Source organism: Falco rusticolus, chromosome Z (assembly GCF_015220075.1).
Source record: "Falco rusticolus isolate bFalRus1 chromosome Z, bFalRus1.pri, whole genome shotgun sequence".
NCBI classification, from domain to species: domain Eukaryota; kingdom Metazoa; phylum Chordata; class Aves; order Falconiformes; family Falconidae; genus Falco; species Falco rusticolus.
The window spans coordinates 47,720,374-47,743,715 of record NC_051210.1 but is presented as its reverse complement, the minus strand read 5'-3'; the positions used below and the strand labels follow the sequence as shown (position 1 = coordinate 47,743,715).

The 23,342-nt window shown below is 41.0% G+C and overlaps 1 protein-coding gene across 3 annotated transcripts in view; it reads left to right on the top strand.

The window, feature by feature from the left end:
- Positions 1-23,342, top strand: part of FOCAD (focadhesin) — a 123,373-nt gene that overhangs the window by 59,343 nt on the left and 40,688 nt on the right. For 2 of the 3 annotated variants that reach the window (XM_037372744.1, XM_037372743.1), the window contains exons 17-22: positions 6,750-6,884; positions 7,267-7,317; positions 7,986-8,069; positions 9,428-9,563; positions 15,165-15,353; positions 15,606-15,727. In XM_037372744.1, the coding sequence (XP_037228641.1) occupies positions 6,750-6,884; positions 7,267-7,317; positions 7,986-8,069; positions 9,428-9,563; positions 15,165-15,353; positions 15,606-15,727 (717 nt within the window). The remainder of the gene's footprint in view (positions 1-6,749; positions 6,885-7,266; positions 7,318-7,985; positions 8,070-9,427; positions 9,564-15,164; positions 15,354-15,605; positions 15,728-23,342) is intronic. The other variant, XM_037372745.1, reaches the window with a different exon arrangement.

The following is a 23,342-nucleotide window of genomic DNA, read 5'->3' as shown; positions in this document are numbered from 1 at the left end:
TCAGTGGTCATTACAATACAAATGTACTCATGGGTTTTCTGTTCTGTTGAAATGGATTCAACTCAAAAGGCATCTGCAGTTTTTTAGATTTCACTCTAAAATGTGTTTTGCAACTCACTGAAGTGACTGCTTAATTCAGTAACTACCTGAATTCAGTGATACCAACCATGCTGTTTTTCTCAGTGCATAACACTAAAACTATCTTTCTTAATGTCTTTGTGGAGTATGTTCATAAGCATCCCTTCATTTGATTTCATTACATAGATGGATTGTATTTCTGTTTCATTGAGTCTTCTGTTTGCTTTGCTTGAATTTCGTAGACCTGTGTCATGGAAGGAGTGGCTAGGTCAGGTTCCTTAAAGAATTACCACCAAAGAGTTTAAGTGAAGTAGGTTTAATATGAATTTGTGGAAATGCAACTGCAAAAGATTCTATGGCAAGGTTCACTCTATTACTTGATTGCATTGAGATAAATCAAGCTGAAATTGAGTCAGAATAGTGTTGAAAAGTTTATAATGATCAAAGGTATAAAAAGGTAAAGGAGATCCTTTTGTTGAGTCACAAGTTTTAGGGTAGACCCCCCCCTTGCTTTCTAAAATCTCACAGAGTTTAGCTGTGGCTGGATCCAGTCTTAGTCTCAGACTTCATCAATGGTTTCTTTCTAAAGGGAAAGGTAGAGGAAGTGGGGTAAAGAGTAGGGGAGACTCTTCTGCTGAGTCATGAGGTTCAGAGCAGACTCCCTTGCTTTCTAAACTCACAGAGTTTAGTGCAGCTGGATCTATTCCTAGTCTCAAACTTGAACAACAGATTAGATCTAAAGGGGGGGACAGAAAGAGAGAAGAGAGAAAGTTTGTTCACAGTTCAAGATTATCTGTAAGATTTTAGCAGCAAATCCGTAAAATTTGTTTTATATCACAACATTACATAATTAACCTAACTACTTCAAGCTTGCAATATATATTATAGCAAAGGTGTATCTACTAAAATTTTCCCCTCAAGTTTCAGTGAAATACATCTTATGCCTTTGTGTTCCTCTCTGGGTGAAGGGTTGAGCCTCAAAGGAGCAGAGGTATCAGCCCAGGCCCCATCATTGACTTTCCACAGCGGTCCCCCTAGTATCACAGCCTTAGTGGTTTGTGAGCTCTGAGTGGTGCGGAGTGAGATGCTGGTGACAGCCCGCTGGGGTCCTGGATTGCTCAGAAGGGTCTCACTTTGGGGTCACTTTATATAAGGCCATAAGATTGGCTTTAGTCATCAGCAAAATTCCATTCAACTGCAGTGCAAGTTAGCCATTTCTTCAAAATTCCGAAAACAATGCATCGTTCCACTTGGTTACCACTCGGGCTATGGTCCGTAAGGAATATTGTGGGGTTGCCAGGGAGTAACTGTTCGTTTCCATTCTTCTTCCCTGCTTTCACCAGTCAACAGGAGTTCCAGTATGGACAGTGCTGTGCTCTGCCTTAGCTGAGTGAGAGTTATTGGTACAGTCAGGGGGTGCTTGACCGCTCAGCTCATTTCTCACAGCACTGAGGCCTCGCCAGCAGCTCCCGAGGCCCCAGAACAGCCCGGAGGAGGGGAGAAGTGCACCACCGCAACCTGGAAAAATTCTTGTGGCATTTGCTCAGATTATTTAGAAGTTTTGATTTGCAGTTCTAGTATGTTTTCCCTCTTAAAAGGCTGAATATCTATACTCATGCCTTGCTCTGCCATAGCTGTGCTTTTTTATGTAGGCTTTGGTTCTAAACCTGCGTTGTTATGGGTTTGGTATTTCTCTTTGGTTTGTTGTTGTGGTTTCAGGGCAGGGGCGTTGTTTGTTGGGTTTAGGGATTTTTTTGGTTTGTGTCTCTTCCTGTTTTGCACCAGGTTTGTTGCAGTGGAGCTTGAAATCTGAAAGATAGTAGCAACAGATACATTCCAGATGGAATTATTTTAGGTATGGTGTCAAAATCTGAAAAGTGAAATTCTCTGCAGGGAGCAATGCGAGGTTTTCACTTAAATGACTCCTTACAGAGTGAGCATGGGCAACTGGAAAAATCTCATAAGGAAAAATGAGAAAAGTTTTAGTGCCAATACGACTGTCTAGTCAAGCTTCCTGTGGAACTCAACTGCTTCTTTTTATGACTTTTGTATAATTATGCAGCTAGAACTGTATCATTGGCTGGGGATCTTACAGACATTTTTCAGTGTCTAGAAATGCAAAGTGATGTACTGACTGCTCATTGAGCTGTCATGCAAGTCTTGAAAGATGAAAATAAGCCAGGTGAGCCTTATTTTTATCCATGAATGGCTAAGAGAGACCAAGTATATCTCACTGATCTGCTGTAGACAGAGTAATAGTGTAAATGTGTAGTCATTATATTCTTCACTATACAAAGTTGGTTAAAATAGCTAGATAGCAGTTATAGTCTAGTAGTCTTTCAGCTTTATAGAAGGTAGGATAAATACAGAAGACATCACTGATGGCAGCAGCAGCATTTCTAACCCTTAGAAACATTCTAACACCTAACCCCCAGTCTTCTGAACATGACCTGATACTGTGATGTCTTCCTGAGCATGTGGACAGTCTGAAACACAGGCTCATTGATACATAAACATCTCCTTTCTCATGTCAAAGGTGCAGTAGTCCTAGAAGTAAGTGTTGATGTTATTTTGATATACCTAATAAAGAGCACAGATGAATGGTTAAAAAAAAGAGATTGATAAACTTTACACCAGAAGAGGTGGATGTGGAGCAGACACATGCAGTATACCTGTTTTACTTAGCAAAGAATCACTGTAGCAGCAGGTGAAATCAGCTTTTGAAATCACATTGCCCTACCTGAAGAACAAAAGCTGATCTTTTCACTGGAGGTTTTAGGATTCAATCTGAGCTCTAGAAACTGAATACAAACACACAAGCATACAAAAGAGATGACTTGCATGATGAACAGATCTTGTACATCATCAATCAATTACTTTTGGTCTTATGGCAAAGAATTAATAAGCAAATAGTGGAATAACAGTGGTTTTAATACAAACTTACCTAAGTACATGGAGCAATGTGAAGGTGCTTATTTGACTGTCAAATGGATAGATGACTTAAACTGGTAGTTTGCACTGATTTTGCAGTGTAAATTGTTCCTTTCCTACTGAAGGAGGAATGAGGTGAGCATAATGGGAGTAGAGGAATTAGCTGTGAATGTGTTTGAAGTTGAAGACCAGTGCTGCTTTGGATTCCTTTCCCTTTCCAAAAGGACCAGCATGATGCTTACTTCTTGAACACTTTTCATCAGGTTGGAATGTGAGAAAGGCCATTTGCTTTGACTGTGTAAGTCCTCATAGATTTCTAAAAGCTTCTGGATTGGTGTGAGGAACAATCCAAAGAATTTCCAGTGTGTATAAAATTATTCAAATCACTTTTCAGACTTCAAGAAGAATTTAAGAGAGTGGGCCACAGCTCAGCTTGAAATCTTCCTATGTGCTGCTGTTAGTCTTCATGAAATACTGTGGTGAATACTGTGGTGAACATAAGCAGTAGGCAGAAAGGACTTTTTCAGCATTCCTAAGTGGAAGTAATCACATTTGTGAGGAGACTTGTTTCTGAGTGAGTGCTGTAAATGAAACAGTTTATGTGGTACGAAGCTTGAATCGTGCATTCTTGGAAATGAAGCTGAGCATCAGGAACTTCTGGGTCAAGTGTAACAGTGCCATTATTTTCCTTTGGATGTCATTGCTTGCAGTTTTAAAAAAATCCCTCTGTACTTATATTCATGCTGTGCTGCGCTGACATTTGCAACAGCAGGAAAAAAACCGCAAAGTTCTTGTTTCAATTGTGGTACTTGCACAGCACTAATCCTTTTACTTCAGGGAGGACCTTCTGTCTGAAGAAATCAAAATGCTTTTCTAACAATTAATCTGTACAAGTTTCCTGTGAGTATTCCTTTTTTCAGATAGGAGAAATCAAAGCCTTTGCTTTCTTCCAAACCTTCAACAAAATCACACTCCAGGGTTTGCTTCTTGTGCTTTCATATGACCCGCAGGATTACTCTTTTCTCTATGTACTGTGAAATTTTGTACTAATTAGTGTGACACTGAGTTTCCAGGCTCACTGTCTTCAGTGCCTTGATGATAAGTTGCTTAATTTCAGAAACTCAGGACTTTGAATTAATGATAGTTTGGTAAAGTGCTTAAGAATAATCATGAACTTAAGCACAAAAAGTGATCTTGTATTGACTGGGACTGTTCATGTATTTAAAGCTAGGCTAAAGGTGGAATGCCTTTTTGAATTGAAGTCTGAGTGTTGTCCTAAAAGTGGATCGTTCACCCAATATGCAAGAGCCAGTCAGCACACAGAGTCGAGGTATTTCTTTTATTACAGGTTTGCGCAAAGCTGGGGGCTAGGTGATGTTCCACAAAGCAAGCCCAAAACTCAGAAGAACAAGAATAATATTTATACAGTCTAGTTATACATATGTATTTTCCAAACTGTACCTAAAAGATACTATTGGTAATTAGTTGTGCACGGTAGCTTCCTGATGGTCTGTAATTGTCTCGCATTGATTTAAAATTAGTGTATTTTTAATTTACTATGCATGTCTGAGGGAGGCAGGGGGGTGGTCTTTTAGTGCTGAATGGAGTCAGTGGTCATGACCTGCCCCTGCTGCCTTTACAGCCCTAGTTAGAGCCGCCTTCTGCTGACTTCTTGTCTTCATTGCAGTTAACTGGTTGTTGGCACCTCCTGGGGTAGGATGTTCCCTTTATGAGGTTTATAGTTCTCCTTCAAGGGCACAGTCATTCATACAAAGTTACAGCTATGCGGCTAACCTAGCATCACTAGGAGAAGAGAATCATTTCATGTTGACAACAATGAGATCACGGAGACTGAATGCATAGCTAGACACCCTTACAAGTGAAGCGTGTCTCCAGAACATTCTTTCGGGCAGCTTGCCATGAGAGTGAACTAGCTGACTTGATAAAATAGGGCCAGTATTTTCATGTATTCTGTGAAAAAACACTGTAATACAGAAGTCGCTGTAAATATGTGTTATCAGACACTTGGTTCCTGTCTTTATTCAGTGTGATGTCTGAGAGCCCTGGAAGTCATAGTTGGCTAGGGCAAAAAACCAGGAGATTTGCTGTGGATTATGAAACACTTGAGTGAGAGTGAGGAAAAGGTTTGTTGTTTGGTGCTAATGAAACCATTCAACTGTGAGAAACAAGTGGTAGAACTCCCCCCTTTGCTGCCCTTCCCCCCCCCCCCCCCCCCCCGATTTTTTTCTTACAGCTGACAAAATCACATACAGTTTTTGCCATTGAGCTGGCTAGCTAATGCTTTTTACCATGCTATAATGCTTCCCAGTGTATGTAGTATCTGCATATAGATCAGGAGAATTCGCTCCTGATAAGTCGTCTTGTCGCCTAACCACTGGGGTACATGTATCTAGTACTATTAAATTTTGAAACTTAATTGTTCGGCTTTCCTCTATAGGTATTAAAGAGCAGGGTAGACTTTTTTTCTATGCGGAATGCTACCTTTTTGTTTGAGGATTTCAGCTTTTTGGGTGTTTTGTTTCCCCCTGCCCCCAGTGATTTCTTATCTGTGAAAAAATTCCAGCCATGGAACCAAACCCTGTAAGATACTCGGAGTGTTACATTTTATAGTCTGTAATGACAAGATACTTTGCTTTTCAGGGTATGCATGTTCCATAACCACATATTGACCTTCCGAGTTGAAAAAAAACCCAACCCAACCAATAGAAAAAGCATGATTTTTCCAGTTTATACTGGATTCTTTGTAGGGTGGAAGCCTGCAGATACTTCTGGTTTTACCTGCCATTGCCAATATTATGTTGTTGTTGCCACCCCCCGTCTTTTTCTTCTTTCTTTGGGAATCTAGTTGGGATTGCAGAAGTGTGTCTGAAGTGATTTCAGTTTCTATTTAATGCACAGTAACTTTCTGGTTTCTAGTATAACTGCAAAGGCAGATTTAAAAGGCTCAAGTTACTATGTGCAAAGGACTTGGAAAGCAAATGATGAGGCTTTGAATTCATATTACAGAATACAAAATTCCATGATTTTCAAACCAGTTTTACAGTTTTAGTAAGTTAACAATTGGAAGCATGATGTTACTATCATCTGTGGTTTCCTGATAGAATTTTTTAATGTTACTGGTTCATTGAAGTGATTTCTCTTGCTGTAAATTTTAAGAACTGACCTGCTTAGTATAGGGCTAATGAAGCTGTGGTAGTAGTGCTTATTTTAATTTGACATTTTCCCAGTGATTTCTGGATTCCTGCAGTTTTTCATTCTTCTTTTGTTCCACAAATGTAGTTGGATTTGGTTGTGTTTAAAGATTAAGGGCATTTTGTTTTATGGGGGGCTTCCAGGGAACATAGCTTCCATTGCTTTCATCCCCTTGAGCTCCCAGAGACAGCATGCTTTTAAGCTACTTTGAACAAGTGAAGTAAGCAGTAGTGTTATATGAAGATACATCTACAGCTTTATATGTATTGCTAACAGTGTCCTATTTATTCTTACTGGCAGCTGCTTTATCTGGTGAAGTGTTGTGCAGTATTATTGCATGATGTCAGTTAATATACTGTGAGACTTTTAACATAAGTTGTTTTAACATGCTTGCTTTTTTTTTTTATGAACCCTATATTAACTTCTGTTCCCAAATAGGAAGAAAGAAGGCAAATACCGGAAAGAAATGTTGTTTAAGTCAGGTTGGAATTGCAGTTAGTAACGGTGACTTTGCCTTTCCCCTCCAGGTTGTTTGCATCCGTTCTACATGGAATGCTTTGTCAGCAAAGCTGAGTTGCGATACCAGACCCCTCATTTTAAAAGCTCTGAATGAATTGTTTGCCCTGGTTCCCTCATTAGCAGTGAATACGGATGAACATGAGGTATGTACTCAAGGACTAAGGTGAGTCTCTTAGTGTATCTTTGTATATGAGTTTTAAATGTGCCTGTTTGTTTTTAATAACTAAGTAGCTCCCACTGCCTAATTCAGGTTAATCATAGTGCATATTTCCATACAGTTTCACAGTTTTACCTTGCATTAGTGAATCCTGGGAGACAGGTGAGAAATTCCAGTGCAAGGTTGATCGGAGGTTCCTTTCTCCCAGAATGTGAGGACATGTGAATGCAGCTACAGTTCAAACCTGTTCCACTTAACTAGCTCAGTGCATGTTAATGTGGCAGGAGTTTGTTTCAGGTAACTGCCTCTGTTTCAACTGCTTATTTGGTTAAAGAAAATCTGAATGCCTATTTTGTTTGCTTTTACAGAAGTTCAAAGCTCAAGTTATCAGCTTCCTTTGGAACAACACACAAAACAGGGTAGGTGATACAACTGAAAATGTTTCTCTCTGGTGTCAGCAACTGGATATAAAGTTTTATACTTTTCTGTCAAGACAAGGTTATCAGTGTCAGCAATCTCATTTTCTAATGGGGTTTTCTTCTTGCCACTGACCATTTAACACTGATTTTGAAGCAATGTAATGTGCATGAAAGGTGGTAATTGATGGTCCTAACCTCTGCCACTTCCAAGGAGAATTGTAACACAAACTAGTTTGACTCCTCTGATAGGCTTCAACCTTGACAGGGTGAAGCACTTTTGGCAAAGGTGCAGCTAGAACAACTAACTCAGTTCTTTGGTGGGGTATTGTAACGCAGTGGGAATGCTGGATCATCATCCCCATGAGGCTGGTGGAAGCAAAGTATTTTAGTTTAAATATAGATTAGATATTTCTACATAAACTACCCTAACAGCAGTAATGGAGTGTAGCAATCATAATCTTTGCTATCAAGCCTAGATAGTTGGTCTTGCTAGTTTGCATTGTATGTATAAAGTAAGCAATTGAGAATGAACCTCAGGAAAACACTGTTATTTTAAAGTCTTTTTCAGCATTCAGTGGTTAGTGGGTAGGGTCTTTGAATGTTTCTAGTAGGTACCAATACCATATACTGTACTTGTGATTTTCTTTTTCTTCCTGTTAATTTTCTAGGATGCTCTTGTGGCCATTTCAGCCTATAAATCACTCTCGTCATTTGGCTCTGAAGAACATAGAATTCTTCATCTTCCTGAACAGGTAGCAATGTTGTGTGTTTAATAGTAAGGACTTCTACCTGATGTGAGTTATGTCCTATTGGAAGGGAAACAAGGCACTGTGCCATCTACCAGACAACCGTCAGAGCCTCACAGAAGGAATATGAGCTCCTGCTGGTGAAATGGGGTGATATTATGTATGATTAGCATACATACTGTGATGATGTATGCTAATCATCATTAGCATGTATGTATGTTTAGCATATGTATGATGAGAGGGGAAAGGCACAAATGGAGGCTGAGTGAGGTCTAAGCAGTCAGAAAGAAGGTATGTTTTCTTCTTTCATTAGTTAAATCATCAGGTTATTTTGGGGGCACCTCATCTGCATTTTATGCTCTTCTGTTAATGCTTGCAGTCAAGTCTTGACAATAAGCAGCTCTTGTGATGACTGCTTCATCCATTGCAGTCACACTTATGCTTAGAGCTTTTGTTCCTGAAATGGGCAAGTCAGTTTGAAAAGTAAGTATTATTTTTGGAATTAAGCTGAAAACTTTTCCTTCATTTCTGTTCTGAACTTTTACAGCATAACATTTTGCTTTTTAGTTGATAAAGGCAGACAGAAAGGAATTGAGGTATTTATTGGAAAACTTTTTAAGTATGTGGAGGGCTGTTAAACTGAAACTTGGGTCTGATCAGTTTGCTCAATAACCTTACAAAACGGAAGAGTGCAAGGAGATGAACATACAAGGTCTTCCATGTGACTTTTTTCCCACAATAACCTTGTAAGACAGGCTAGGCAATAATCAGTAGTCCATTGGTTCTTTATGGCATAGTAAATACTTCTGTAAGTTTTTATTTACTACATTATTACAAGATTTGCTCCATTTGTGTGTTGTAACGGGCTGTTATGAAAAGGTCGGAATAAGAAACTTTAAAATTAAAAACATACTTGCTTTATATAAATTGATAAGAATAGTTCAGCATAAACCTTACAAATGAAGCGTGTGTTTGGCGTAGACAAGCATGAAATAGAATGAGGAAAATCTCCTAAACAGTGCTGTAATACTAAATATTTTACAGTAAAACATAGCTTTTTATTATTGGTGCTGTTACTTTACACTTGTCAGAAAATGAGTAAGTCTGTTTTCACTGAAAGCATTGTAAATATATTGCAGTTTTTCAAATTCTGAAAACTAGTGTGGAAAAACAATGTCTAGCATTCGGGTAGAAGAATAGCTTATAATCTTGCAGCTTCAAATTAATGAAATGGAGTGAAATCAATGAGATTAGGAACTTTTCATATTTAGTTGGTGGTTTTGACATTGTTTGATACTTGGAGTCAGAAAGGTAATGAGGATTCAGAATTTTTATGCTGACATTCCATTTTTTTAATCTTTCAGGCACGACTAGAAGTTGACTCACTGGAGGAGGCAGACATGAATGAAGATGAAGAGGAGGAGGAGGCGACAGATCTTTCTGTTCCAGGTTTTTCATACATCAAGCTGTTGTCTCTAACACCAGCTTCTGTTTTAGGAGGTATAATACATAAAGTATTTGAGGTTACTTTGCAGAATTATAATCACTGTGGCTGTACAGACATTTGTTTTTTTTGTAATGGAGCGTCTATAATGGAGCATTATGTTAAAGTGTAGCCTTCCCCCTGCCCTGGGAAAGTATCTTACCAGATTATCCATTTTTAGGAACATAGTGGGTCAGAGGTCCTCATGGTGGAAAAAGTGCTTGCAACATAACTTACAAATCCTTATCTGTCATATAGGAGAAGCTGGTTCCGTATAATTTGCTTCAAGGGCTGGCTTGCTTCATCACAGGACAACTTCAATAGGGAGGAGTGAGCAGGTGTTTATAAAGGCAACTTTGTATTTTAGCCCAGGGTGGACTGAAGGAAAAAAACCCGCACCCAAAACTGTGGTGTTTTATAAACAGAGTATTAATAATATTAAAACAGTGCTATATACAATATCTACTTTGTCAATAGATACTAGTGCTATGGTTGATGCTTAATTTTAGTGATGCATATTGATACTGAAATATGTTTCAACAGATAGTCAGTGGTTGATGCGCTTGTTTTGACACCTATGCAGTTGCATCACCAAATTATTTAGATTTTTTAATGTTTACTTAATTACCCTCATTAATGCTATCTTTCACTTCCAGTTACAAGGTAGTGTGATGTTAGTGGCTGAACACAGGCACTGTAATTTCACTGTAGAATGCCTGGGATCTTGATGTGTGATTGCAGCCTGTAAACACAGCTATACGATAGTAGTAGTATTTTGTAGTATTTTCCCCCAGTGAGGGGTCCTAGAAAGATCCATCTGTTGAACACTCCATGCATTGAGGTCTGGAGTATGTGCAGCCCCACCTGGAGAGTGTGTATGCACTAACTAGTAAGTTCTGGAAGTTTTGTGGGGAAGACTGACATAACCTACTTCAACAAAAGACAGTGATGTATCTAGTTAGAAAACTCAAGCTGTGTAATGGATGCCGAGATAGGCAACTTACCAGGAAGACAGGGAACCAAAATGGACTTTAGAGAGAACAGACTGAATAAAAAGGTGCAGCTACCACGGACTGGTATAAAAACATACATGCAGATAGCTTTCTGAACCCAAGCATTCACTGAGTATGGGTTACCTAAGTGAACTTGACACCCACAAATCCATGGGCCCTGATGCAATGCATCCCCAAGCGCTGAGGGAGCTGGCAGATGTTACTGCCTAGCTCATCTTTGAAAGGTCATGGAGAACAGGAGGGGTGCCTGAGAACTGGAGGAAAGCCAGTGTCGCTCCAGTCTTCAAAAAGGGCAAGAAGGAGGACGCAGGACACTGGTGGCCAGTCAGCCTCACCTCCATCCCTGGGAAGGTGATGGAACAGCTCATGCTGGAGGTCATCTTGAAGCACAGAGAGAAAAAGAAGGCTATTCAGGAGTGGTCAGCATGGATTGACCAAGGGGAAATCACGCCTGAGCAACCTGATAGCCTTCTGTGCTGGAACGCCTGGCCGGGTGGATGAGGGGAGAGCAGTGGGTGTTGTCTGCCCTGCCCTCAGCAAGGCTCTTGCCCCTGTCTCCCACAGCCGCCCCAGGTGAGGGCAGGCCGGGTGGGCTGGGCGCGTGGGCAGGGAGGTGGGCTGAGACCTGGCTGATGGCAGAGCCCAGAGGGCTGTGACCAGCGGCGCAGCCCAGCTGGGGGCCCGCAGCCAGCGCTGTGCCCCGGGGCTCAGCACCGGGTCCCGTCCTGCTCAGCCCACCCCCCAGCGCCCTGGGTGAAGGGGCAGAGCGTGCCCGCAGCGAGTTTGCTGGTGGTACAGCGCTGGGAGGGCGGCTGATACCCCGGGGGCTGCGCTGCCGTTCGGCGGGGCCCGGGCAGGCTGGGCAGTGGGGCAGGGGGGGGCGTCATGAAGCTCAGCAAAGGCAGGGGTAGGGTCCTGCGCCGGGGGGGAGCGACCCCACGCACCAGCACAGGCTGGGGCTGACCTGCTGGCAGGCAGCTCTGCGGGGAAGGGCCTGGGAGGCCTGGAGGACACCGAGTGGCCCGTGGGCCAGCAGTGTGCCCTGGTGGGCAAGAAGGCCGCTGCCAGCGCGGGCTGCATCAGGAGGAGCGTGGCCAGCGGGTGCGGGGGGTGTCCTGCCCCTCTGCTCTGCCCTGCTGCGGCCGCACCTGGAGTGCTGTGCCCAGCGCTGGGCTCCCCAGTTCAGGAGAGACAGGGAGCGACTGGAGAGGGGCCAGCGGGGGGCTGCCAAGGGGGTGAGGGGGCTGGAGCATCTCCCTCATGAGGGAAGGCCGAGAGAGATGGGCCGGTGCAGCCTGGAGAAGGCTGAGAGGGGATCTCATCGTGCATACAGGTATCTTCAGGCTGAGTGCCAAGAGGATGGGGCCAGGCTTTTTTCAGTGGTGCCCAAGACAGAACAACGGGCAGCGGGCACAAACTGCAGTGCTGGAGGTTCCATCTGAATATGAGGAAGAACTTGTTTACCATGATGTTCAGCCAGCCATCAACCAGCACCCCCAGGCCCTTTCCCACCAGGCCCTTTCCAGCCACTCTGCCCCAGCCTGTAGCGCTGTGTGGGGCTGCTGTGACCCAAGGGCAGGACCCGGCACTGAGCCCTGTTGAACCTCACAGGAATGGCCTCGGCCCATCGGTCCAGCCTGCCCAGATCCCTCTGCAGAGCTTTCATTTATATTTATATATACATAAAGTGCCTATCACCATATTGGTAAACATTCTCTGGAACCACTCTTTGTGGCAGAGGTAAGAACAGGAATCAGTCTGTTATTACCTCAGCACCCAACCAATTTAAACTAAAAAAAAAAAAACGCAAGACTTTTCTGCCCTCAAGCAGATCAACACTCCCCCCCCCCAATTTGGTGTCATCTACAAGCTTACCAAGAGTGTGATTGACCCCTCAGCCAGGTCATCGATAAAGACATTAAACAGGACTGGCCCGAGCACTGAGCCCTGGGGAACACCATCTGTGACTGGCCGCCAGCTGGATGTAATGCCATTCACTACCACTCTTTGGGCTTGGCCGTCCAGCTAGCTGCCGTCCGTCCAGGTGCAGGGTACACCCATCCAAGCCATGAGCAGCCAGTTTCTCCAGGAGAATGCTGTGGGAGACGGCGTCAAAGGCTTTACTGAAGTCTAGGTCGACAATATCCACAGCCTTTCCCTCATCCAATAGGCAGATCATCTTATTGTAGAAAGACATCAGGTTCGTCAAGCAGGACCTGCCTTCCATAAACCCATGCTGGCTCAGCCTGATGCCTGGCTCCCTATTCTTTAATCTTTGCAGTAGAAGGAAAATCTTTAGGTTTTTTCAGCATCCGCATGCTTCTTCCTGGAGACTTGAACTCTATAACATAACATAGTTATGCTTTGGGAGCTGCAGTTAAAAGGTTCCAATAAGAAGGCGGGCTTGGTGCTGGCATTAATACTGAATTGTGGGGTTTCTTTCCAAGTGCCTTATCCAGCTCTGTTGGAGGAAAATATCTAAGTTTGCAGATCTGTAGGGTCTGTTTCTGCAACAGAGCTGAGGAAAATTTAGGAAACATAGTAAAAATAGACTTTCTGTGGCAGTTGGTTGGAACATGCTGCAATTCCAGTTTGCTGTAGCTCTCTGCTTAGGTGAGGCATTGGAAAGTGAAGTTTTATGCAGTGTTTTCTCCCCTTTAAAACTAAGCTGTCATTTCAGTTTCCATATTATGTCAAAGCATTAGAATCCACAGGGTATCAGAAGGGGTATGAAATCTTTATTGTTTGTCATTTTAGTAGTTCTTCATGTTGGGTGTCTGAGACTTGTCTGAAATGTGGTAGAGAATTAAAAATAATCCCATATAAGAAACTATGCACTTCAGACAATGGCTATTATCATTATTATTATTGTGATTATCTTCACTACTACTACTATTCGAGAGGTATATCTCTGCAGCAATGATGCTAAGAATTTTTTCTGGTGATACTAGTTACCTCTTTTTTTCCTTCAGTCTGATTCCAAGCATTAAAGTACAACATTCTAGCATTTGCTGCGCATCTAGGTGTTTCAGTAAATTCATCCAGATTTTCAGGTTTGGGTTATATCTGGCAGCCTAGATCCTTGGGATGTATCTCTTGCATGAAGAATTGCTTTTGAGTGGCTTGTAAGTATTAAGTCCTTTGGTATAATTAGCAAGTGCAGTAATTTGACAGCAGTGATACGACCTGTACTGTGGTGTCCCTGTCAATGTGGATGGCTACCAGCAGAGAGAGAGCTGTCCTCATTCACAGAGTTTCTTCTCTATTGCTGTATCCACCCTAAACAAAAAAGCTCTTGCAAAAGTAAAGAGCAGGTAGGTGGATAGTGTATTCATGTCAATAAATCTGTTTTTGTTGGAAGAGTATATAGTGTTGAGGATTGGGGACAAAGATTCACAGTTTCTGTTTGAGTCACTGTAGCGAAAATTCCTAACTGCATTCGGAGGCTTTTGTTTGAAGAATATTGGCATTACAGGTGGAGAAAAGAAATATCCCCAGGTGTAGGTGCCCTTCCTGCCATGCTACAAAAACCTATCAGATTTAGACTGCTAGTCCACTGTGAAGTTGAACAGGGAAAAAGCATTGCTGAAAATCGTGGGAACTTGCTGATAACAGGAAATGTGGAGAAGTTTCAGTACAAAGCTATTTATTGCAAGCTGCCATAGGTATTTCTTGGACCCAGAAAGATGAGGGAGTGCCCTTTTGTCTCCATTGTCCTGTAGTTCCTAGTGAAAACAGGACTGCCTGTGATTTGGGAACTTGTATCCTAGAGTTTTAAGCCTAGTGTGAAACAGTTTCTATAAATCCCCTTAAAACTCAGTTGAAGAACTGAAGCACTAACAGACTTAAACCTATCAAGTTTGCAAGGTCCGGGTACAATGCTGGCTCTCAGTTGTGATGTGGTAACAAACTCTATGCAGTCATATATGTGTACATACATGGCACATACGGAAACATGACCTTTTTTTTGAACGTGTGCCTGTAAAGGCTGCTTCAGATTGACTTCATAAATGAACAATAACTTTAAATTAAAATGCATAGCTTGAGAATACAGAACTTAATAATTTGTACTGCTATGTTAGCAGAAATCAAGGTAGTACATCTCTCTTTCTGTATCCCTGTTTGCATATACTCACCCTCTCTCCCATCTACCCTCTTTGCATTGTGCTTTGAAATCTCTTTCATAACAACCTGGTTTTAAAGGCAATATTTTTCACTACGTTGGTAAACATCAGTTTTATTTCTCTCCTGTCAGCATGTGGCAGTGTTATTGGTGTAGCAGTGGAAGAGTGCAGTCAACAGCTTATGGAATAGTTAAGGCTACTTTTCTTCCCAACCTTAGTATCTGGCATGACCTACTCAGAGCCTCTTGAAGAAGTTGCAGTGGTGGCAAGTATGGTGTCAGAGAGTTGCTCGAGTTCTTGCTAAGAGTTCTCAGTTCTTTGACCCTGAGCTTTCGTCTGAAGTGTCATTACTAGTTTATCTAAACATAAGTCCCCTGAAGCACAGGTGCCATTTTGGGTTTTCCAGGGATCGTTTTGCCTCTCAGTCATCAGGCTCTGACAGTCCCTTTCTTCTCTCCTCATTTTCTTGTACTTCATCCAGCATTTGAAGAGTTCGCAGCATCACTTGTGAAACAGGAGATGACCAACATGCCCCGTGGTGTGTATCATTCTGCCTTGAGAGGAGGGGCCATACGCTCAGACCAGGGGAAGACCATGGCAGGTGTTCCAAATTTTTTGCTAAAAATGTATGAGAGGAACAAACAACCAGGCATGACACCAGGCCTTGCAGGTGAGCTGTCACTTTCTTGAAGTAGACAAGTGTACATGCCTTGACTCAAAGATTTCTATGAATCTGAGGGTGAATCAGGTTAAGAGACAGTGACACACCATTTGCATATGCTTACATGTGCTTGTAAATTGTTGGCTTTATTAAATTAACTTTACTTTGCTTTGGATTCTCCACTGACTTGTGGAAGACTCCTGAACCATTAGCATGAGTATTGATGTTGACCGATCTTTTCCCCTTTCCACCCTCTTTAAGCTGGCATGTTGTTGTGTTACGACCTTCCAGTCCATGTGGGCAAAGACGGAAAGCCTATTAATCGATTTCTGGTCAGCAGGGGACGGAATTTCCAGCAAATGTTGGTAGCCCTCCTTCATGAGGTAAGTTGCTGGCTTTTGTTTCCTTTTCAGAAGTATTATGCTTCCTTCCCTGTGTTACTACCTCATTTGTTTATGCTGATTAGGTGTTAGTGTCAGCTTGCAGTAGTGTGTATGAATGTGTCATAATTAACTAAACTTGCCCTGAGGGACAACTAATTTGAATTGAACGTGTAAATACTTTTTTTTAAGTGTTCACTGCTCAAGTACCTGTTGTGAAAATCAAGTACAACAAACAGAGGCTGACTTTTGCCTTGATCTGCCTTGCAGCCTACTATACCTACCTTATACCTGTCAATAGGTTAATATATATACCTGTCAGGTGAATAGCAGGTCTGAACGATGATGGCACTCTGTGGGGAAACAACATCTACACCATGGTATTTTATTCTGTCTCTTAAATGTTTCAGCTCCTAGACCTATCAGGCTAACACCACTGAAATCATGGAGTTACCTTTGGTGTGGTTTTTAGAAAAAGGGCATGAAATAAGCCCCCGCTTAATCATTTCAGAAAATGAAGTGGTTGTAACAAAATCTTTCAGAGAGTTTATAATTATGATGCTTTTATGGTTGATAAGAAAATTAATCATTGAAGATTTTGGAGAGCAGTAAAACAAAGTAAGTAATTAAACTGGATCCAGGGAAGTAAGTTTCTTTCCCAATTTTATGCCAATGAGAGTAGATACTAACAGAAGTGAAAGTATATTAATCTCTTTCAAAGTCCATAAAATAACTGTTAATACGATCATTTTATATTGCTGCAGAGGTTAACTACATGAATCTGAGCATTATGATGCTCACAGGACATAAATAAGAATGTATTAATTGTACCAGTCTGATAGGACCAAGAGAGCATAGATGACAATAGAAAAAGAACTTTTTAGAATTTAGATTGAGTCTTAGACTGTGTGTCCAGAAATGAGAACACTGTATGAGTAGCTGGACATTGTAAAGTTATTTTTTTTCCATCCCACAGCAATACCACTTCCTGTTCTACTTTTCAAGGATACAAAAGCATAAATGGTCCCATTACTCCTTCTTTCTCTGTCCCATATACAGGCAGTTTGGGGCTATTAAAGATTATTTAATTGTATGCTGTTTTGTAGAGAGGAGCCTTTTCTTAAGAGCACAGGGTGGATCCTGTGTTTACAGTGAACCAGAACTGTATAACAGAAGGAAGTGTTTCAACATGCATCATGTACTTGTTGCAGAAGTTGGAAGAGGTAGAATGAATGAAATACGGGTTGCAGGTGGGAGTGTGTCTACATCTTTATTTTGGTTTGTGACTGACAACCAACAGACCTGGAGCCTACCTGCTGCAAAATTCCTTTGTGATGCTAATGAAATCACTGACACCAAACACTTTCTGTTATGAAATAACTATAGCATATCCTGTGATGCACCCCCATGGCTCTCTCCTGGCTTTGCTTTCAGGTCCTCCTCTCTGCATGTTCACAGTGCATTTGTGTTGGTTCACTCCCTTTGGAGCAAATGAACTAGTTCTTTTAATAGCAAACCTGTCTGCAGCATAGTTTGCCTAAGTTTCCAGTCAAGCGATGTGAATTGTGTACTGTGCTTAAGTTGGCTGCTTCGGCCTGGTGTGGTCTTCCAGCTCCGTACCATCTCTCAAACACTTTCACATGCTAGCATACATATACAGGTTTTACCTATCATACAGCATGTTATCAATTTGGTCCTTCTGAACTGTAAAGCCACAAAAAGTAATAATCATATCTTGTGGCCACAGAGACACCACATGGATCCAGTAAAAGTTATGCCAAGTAGTACAAGGATGAAAGCCAGTCTTCACCAGTTGAGCTGTGGTCTAGAATTCCTCCCTGGTGCCATACGATAAAAGCAATGTCAATAGAGTTATGAAGTACTTGGCAAGTTCTTCTCTCAAACTAGTAACAATGGAAAACAAAAGCCACCCTCAAACACATATCTCAAGGTATCTAATCATGTAAGCAAACTTAATAGATACTTTTCACCTAAACATCTTTTCTGCTAAATAATGAAAGCAGAAAAGTGAGATAATACCCCTCATCATCACAGGAGTTCGCAAGTAAATGAATGTGTTCTAACTACTTGGATGCTCCATTGTAGAGCACCAGGGGAAGTCCACAGGGACATTGCAAAATATGTCAGAGAGGCAGATCTAGAGTAACGAGTTATGAATGAAGCATGGGCTTGCATAGCATCCAGAAGGAAAAGCTCTGCTTTATATGTAGTTGCTTCATTCAGTGGGACTTGGGTTTTGTGCCAGAGGTTCTGGAGAAAAGCATGTAGTTATATTACAATAAAAGGCATGTATTAAAGTGTTACATAAACTGAATCACAGTGGGATGAAGATCAGTTTAAACTACGATGTTGTAAACACTTGCCTGTAGCCCTATGAAAGCACCAAATACAATCTCTGGTAAAAAAATGAAATTTATTTGTGTGTACTACCAGTGATTTTAACATCCAGCAGCACATCAAAAATTGATTTTTCTTGTGCTAACAAACTACCTTCATAGAAGCACAACCTTAAAATGGTTTGCTTGACAAAGCATGGGTGTTTTACTACATGTGGTGAACTGGATGGAGTTAGTGAATACATACCAATAACTGGAGATAGAAGTATTTTATTGAGTTTCTCAGTATTTTAAAAAGTCAGTTGATTCAAGGTGTAGTAAAACTAAAATCCAGACCTGTTTGAATTATAAGTCTAAACACAAAACATTTTCAGACAATCCTAACTGCACCCTTTTAGTGAAAATTCACAGTAACTATAAAATTGTGATCAAAATGTATCAGTATTTTTGTTCTTAGATTACTCTGCTTTAAAAGATGGAAAAGGGTTTTTTTACCTTTTTTCCCTCCCTCTTTTTCCAACATAGAAAAGTTTGAGTTAATGTTTTCAGGAAAAAGGTATTTGGGCCTTTGGCTAGAAGGGAAGTGAGTCCCTGGGCTCATTCAACTAATTTCATGTTTGTTTAGTCCTTGGTGTTCTTCTGTGGAGCAGAGTTTAACAGTAAAAAACAGGGGCCTTAAGCTATACGTCTATCCCATAACAGTAGTGGTCTAAGAAAATTGACTTAGTAGGACCTAGGCTCATCTTTTCCCTGCAGTGGCTGTAGGAATTAACATGTTTTTGCGAAGCCATTGCTTCAGGAGTTCAGCACAGCATATTAAACAGGTTTTTTAGGGGGTTTAAATTACCAGAATGACACTTCTTTGCTATTGCTTTCACTCATTTTTATTTTGGGTGGGGAGTTTTAACTGTTATAGTGACTTTTTAAGTAAAGTAAGAAGCATTTCATTAAAAAGAAGATTAAAATTTGCCTTGGAAGCATTGCAGTTAGCGTAAAGCTCTGAGAAAACTGTGAGGTGGATGTAAACACCAAGAAATTACAATTAGTTGGGAGATAGCAAGCATCCATTTGTTGTTATCTCTAAAATTCCCCAGCACTTGGCATTTCATTATTTAGGGATTAGCAGTGATCAATATAATTGCCAAGTTTACATCTGTAGAATGTGAATTACAGGTTGCATATCTTTCTGTATCTGACATGCTTAGTTGCCATTATTACATTTCGTTTTTTGAAATCTGGGGCCTGGGGAGGGGCTTGAGGCAACCAGTTTCATTTTTGTAGGATTCTTTATGTGTAAAAAAGCATGATGCCTGAGATTCTGCTGCCAAAAAAGAAGAGCTAAATGAGGTTTGTATGCAGAAGAATGAATTTCTTCTTGTATGTTCAAAAGTCTATAAAGCATACAAGTAACAAATACCTAGGTTCAGCTGCCATTCAAATCTAACAGTAACAACAACACTGAAAAGGTAATTTACTGTTAAACCATAATGGGCCAGACTTACTCTGTCTCCCAGGTGTTACTCTATTTTCTGAGGGACTGGATGCAGCTATAATACCTGTCAGCAGGATCAGATTAAGATGCAGAAGGTTTTTTTGATGTTATTTGAACTGTTATCTCATGGGAGGAAGAACGTCTGTTCAATAAATGCTGTATTGCTTTTTACTGGTCACTGCTGACTTGAAAGAGGAGATTATCTTTCCCCCAGAAATGGGGATGTGCTATTTGTTTGATTACTAAACACAGCTTCATAACCTCTCTTTGAGAGGACATGTAAGTTACTGTAGTCACAGTGGTCAGAAGTCACATAGACCATGGGTTTTCTTTGTTTTCACTATGGCTGCCTGGATTGTACTGTACAAGTAGTCCCTAAGGTTTATCATAGTCACCTGGGCTAGGTTAGCTAGTAATTACCTGTGACTGCTTCAGGTTTTGGAGTAATTCTTCCTATGAGTTTATAGGAATAATTTCTTACCAGCTGCACTTACCTCTGTTGTGAAAATGAATGATGGTCACATATGTTCACATCATGTACCATATGTTTTGATGGTTCTGTAAATGTATGTTTTGGGTTAAAGTTACTAGGCTTTCAGATGTCTACCTATCTTTTCTTTCTTTAGTGGAGGTGAAGAGAACAGTTCATGCTGCAGGCAAAAAGCACAGAGGCAGCCAGCTTTTGGCACACAGGTGTGGTAAATGGTGGTTTTGACAGCCCTTTTGGTGCAATGTTTTTAAAAATTAAGGAGGATGATCTTGCCTTTGCGTTTTTCCTGGTATTCAAGTGTTTTATGTTGGAGCTCGCATAGTTATTTTGCTCTAATAATTAGTCATATTTACAGGCACAGTTGCAAAGTTGGGTGCCAGTGGTGAGTTGTACAGTATTAAATACTGCTCTACAAATAAGAGTCACGTTAGGCGCTCTGTATACTCATAGAAGAAGCATTCCCTACTTCTATTTTAAGTGCGTTCATTAAATGTGCTGTGATGACATGCATCCTTGAGCCATGAAGTGGAAAGCGCCTTCTGTAAATCTCTTTCCTGGTTTGATTTTGATGTAATCAAGAGATTCAAGGGCTTATTCAAACCTTGTATGGTACCTTAAGATGATAATCAGGTTTTCTGGAACAGAATTTGCTGTAGTGTATTCTTCTTTGCCTAGGTATTTGAATGGATCTAGTTCAGATTATGGACTACTTTGTACTGGTTTCCACCACTGTATCTCCTCCAGTGATGAAACAGTATTCAGGAAGTAAGTTTGTTGACAGATTTTTGATTTTCTCCTCCTCAGTCTAATGTGCCTTGGAGAAAGACAATTTTTTTTCTCACAAAGGAATGCTGGAGGGGGAGGATTTGGAAGTGTATGCATGCAAGTATGTTAAAGAGAGCCTGTAAGCAAAATTGAGATTGAAAGACATGCTACTTCAATTTTTGATAGATATGGATATGTAATGCTAGCCCTGTTTATGAAATCACTGAGGCTGCAGTTTATATGTCCCATATGTGAGAAGAGCGTTTAAATACATGCCTAAACATTTCACTGACATATGGGTATTGTCTAAGACATGCTTTCAGAGCCGTACATTGTTAGAGATCAGCTGGATTTAGGGACCATGTGAGTTCACAGGGCTATCAAGGTGGAAACGTGTTGTACTTTTTAAAAGACTGTAATGGATTCCCAGTCTCCCTGGTCTACAGCAGAGTTTAAGATGGGCCATAAATATTAATGATATCATAATTTCTAGCTTCTTTAAACAGTATGATCTCAGATACCCAGGGAAATGACAGAAACATGCTTTATTTCACTGTTCCCTAATTTTATTTTGTGTGCCCTCTGCTGGCTGTTTATCAGTGCAAAATGATCTGTGGCAGCACAAAGGCACCTGTGCTGAAAAAAAGCTCATCAATAATCTTGCCATGGTGTTTGATCTTTATTGGGAGTGCACTGGAGAGGGGAAATGAGCTTCTGATTTCATTGAAAATTACTTTCCAGTCTTGCAGAAGTCTGCAAAACTTGTGTGTTCAGAAGTGCTGAAATACAAGAATAGTATCTCCTGTCATTTGCCAGCACTCTTTGTCTTGGATTTTGGGCAACAAAGTCTATGCTTGTGTGTCATTTCAGGGAGGGATGTCCTTCTTAACCATCAATCAACAGGCTCTGAGTACTAGCTCCTAGCTCATGCTGTTTCTTACTGCCTGAGGTATCAGGGTGCAGCTCTTCCTTGAAAACTACTTGACAGCCTGGTCTGGTTATGCTGCCTCGTAAGAGCATTGCAGGACCAGTGTGACAGTGTTTCACAACCAGTCATTGCTAGTTCAGAAGTCCCTTGTGCCTCCTTTCATGTGTTTCCCCCCTGCCCAATATCTTCTTACACATAAATTATGTGCTCAAAAGAATCTGAACTTCACTTACTGTCAGCTTTGTCTATGCTCGCTAGTATTAGTTAACCAGTGCTTAATGTAGTTGTTGTTACCACTGTGTATGCAGTGATAGAGAAATAAAGACTGCTGGTTTCCTGTACAGAAACAGCAGGTATCGGCACTGCTTAGGTGATCATCTTCAGCACTGTATCCAGTCATTTTCAGTCGTAGATGAATTTTACTCAATGTGAAGATACCCTTTTGTCTTTATCTCATTCCACGTATCTGCAAACTGTTAACTGCAATGAAGTGAGTTATTTAATTAAAAGCTGCTCAGCAATTCTGCTGGTCATCAAGCACATCTGCAAATTTTAGAGAATATGTGTAAAGTGCTAGTAATATGTTCCTGATCAGACCATGTTGTCTAGTTGCTTTAAATGCAACAATACACCTAAAACTTTCTCTTTCCTGCATGAACACTTGAAGGGTTTCAAAGGCCTGCTTTTTATTCTGGTGCATAATTGTGGATTATGTGGTGAACATTATAGATTATCGTGAGACCAGGCAAATCTAAATGCACAAATCTAAAATAGTCTCACAGTGGAGGCAAAGGGGAAGACTAGAGCTGCTGCAGATGCCTCGGGAACCTAAGGCAAACAATTCTCACTGGAGCCTTGACTGCTCATCAGCTTGTTGGAGGAATTGATGAGCAGAGGTGGAAGGAGGGTGTGAATAAAACTTTGACTGAAAGGGAAAGACTAGTATTATTGACTTATTTAAAGATGAGATCTCTTGTTTTTCTGCAGGGTGTTATTTGTATTGGCTGTGCAGTGGAGCAGGTCATCTCTTTTGGTTGACTTTTAGGTTGTCTTTATTTGTATAGATATATAGTACTACTCAAAACTGTTTTTAAGTTCGCCATTGACAGTGGCATGAAACTTTAGCACAGTCCTTTGGTTTTTGTTCTAATATCCATGTAAAGAAAGAATATTGACCACTTTATGTAGATCATTAGGGGCATAATAGAGGAGGTGGAGAGGAAGACTTTGGAAGATAATAACAGACAAGAGGATTCGTAGTTGTTATCTGGTTAACCAATCTGTACAGAGGAGGCTAGTGGCACGTGATGGAGAAAGAAGGGGTTTGCACACCTTGAAGCATGGAGTTATAGTACATGTTTAACAGTGACAATGTCTCTGTAATAAAATAAAACAGGAGAATAAAAAAGGAATAATAATAACCTTCTGGGATTAAGCCTGGCAGAGTAAGTATCTCGTGGGGCTTTGCACAATTTGATCACAGCTCACGGGTTTTCCCATAACTCAGGGTGTCTGGTATGTTCTTTTAATTTAGAAATAGGAATGTATGCCTAAACAGTGGGATACTGAGATATATCCATCTCACA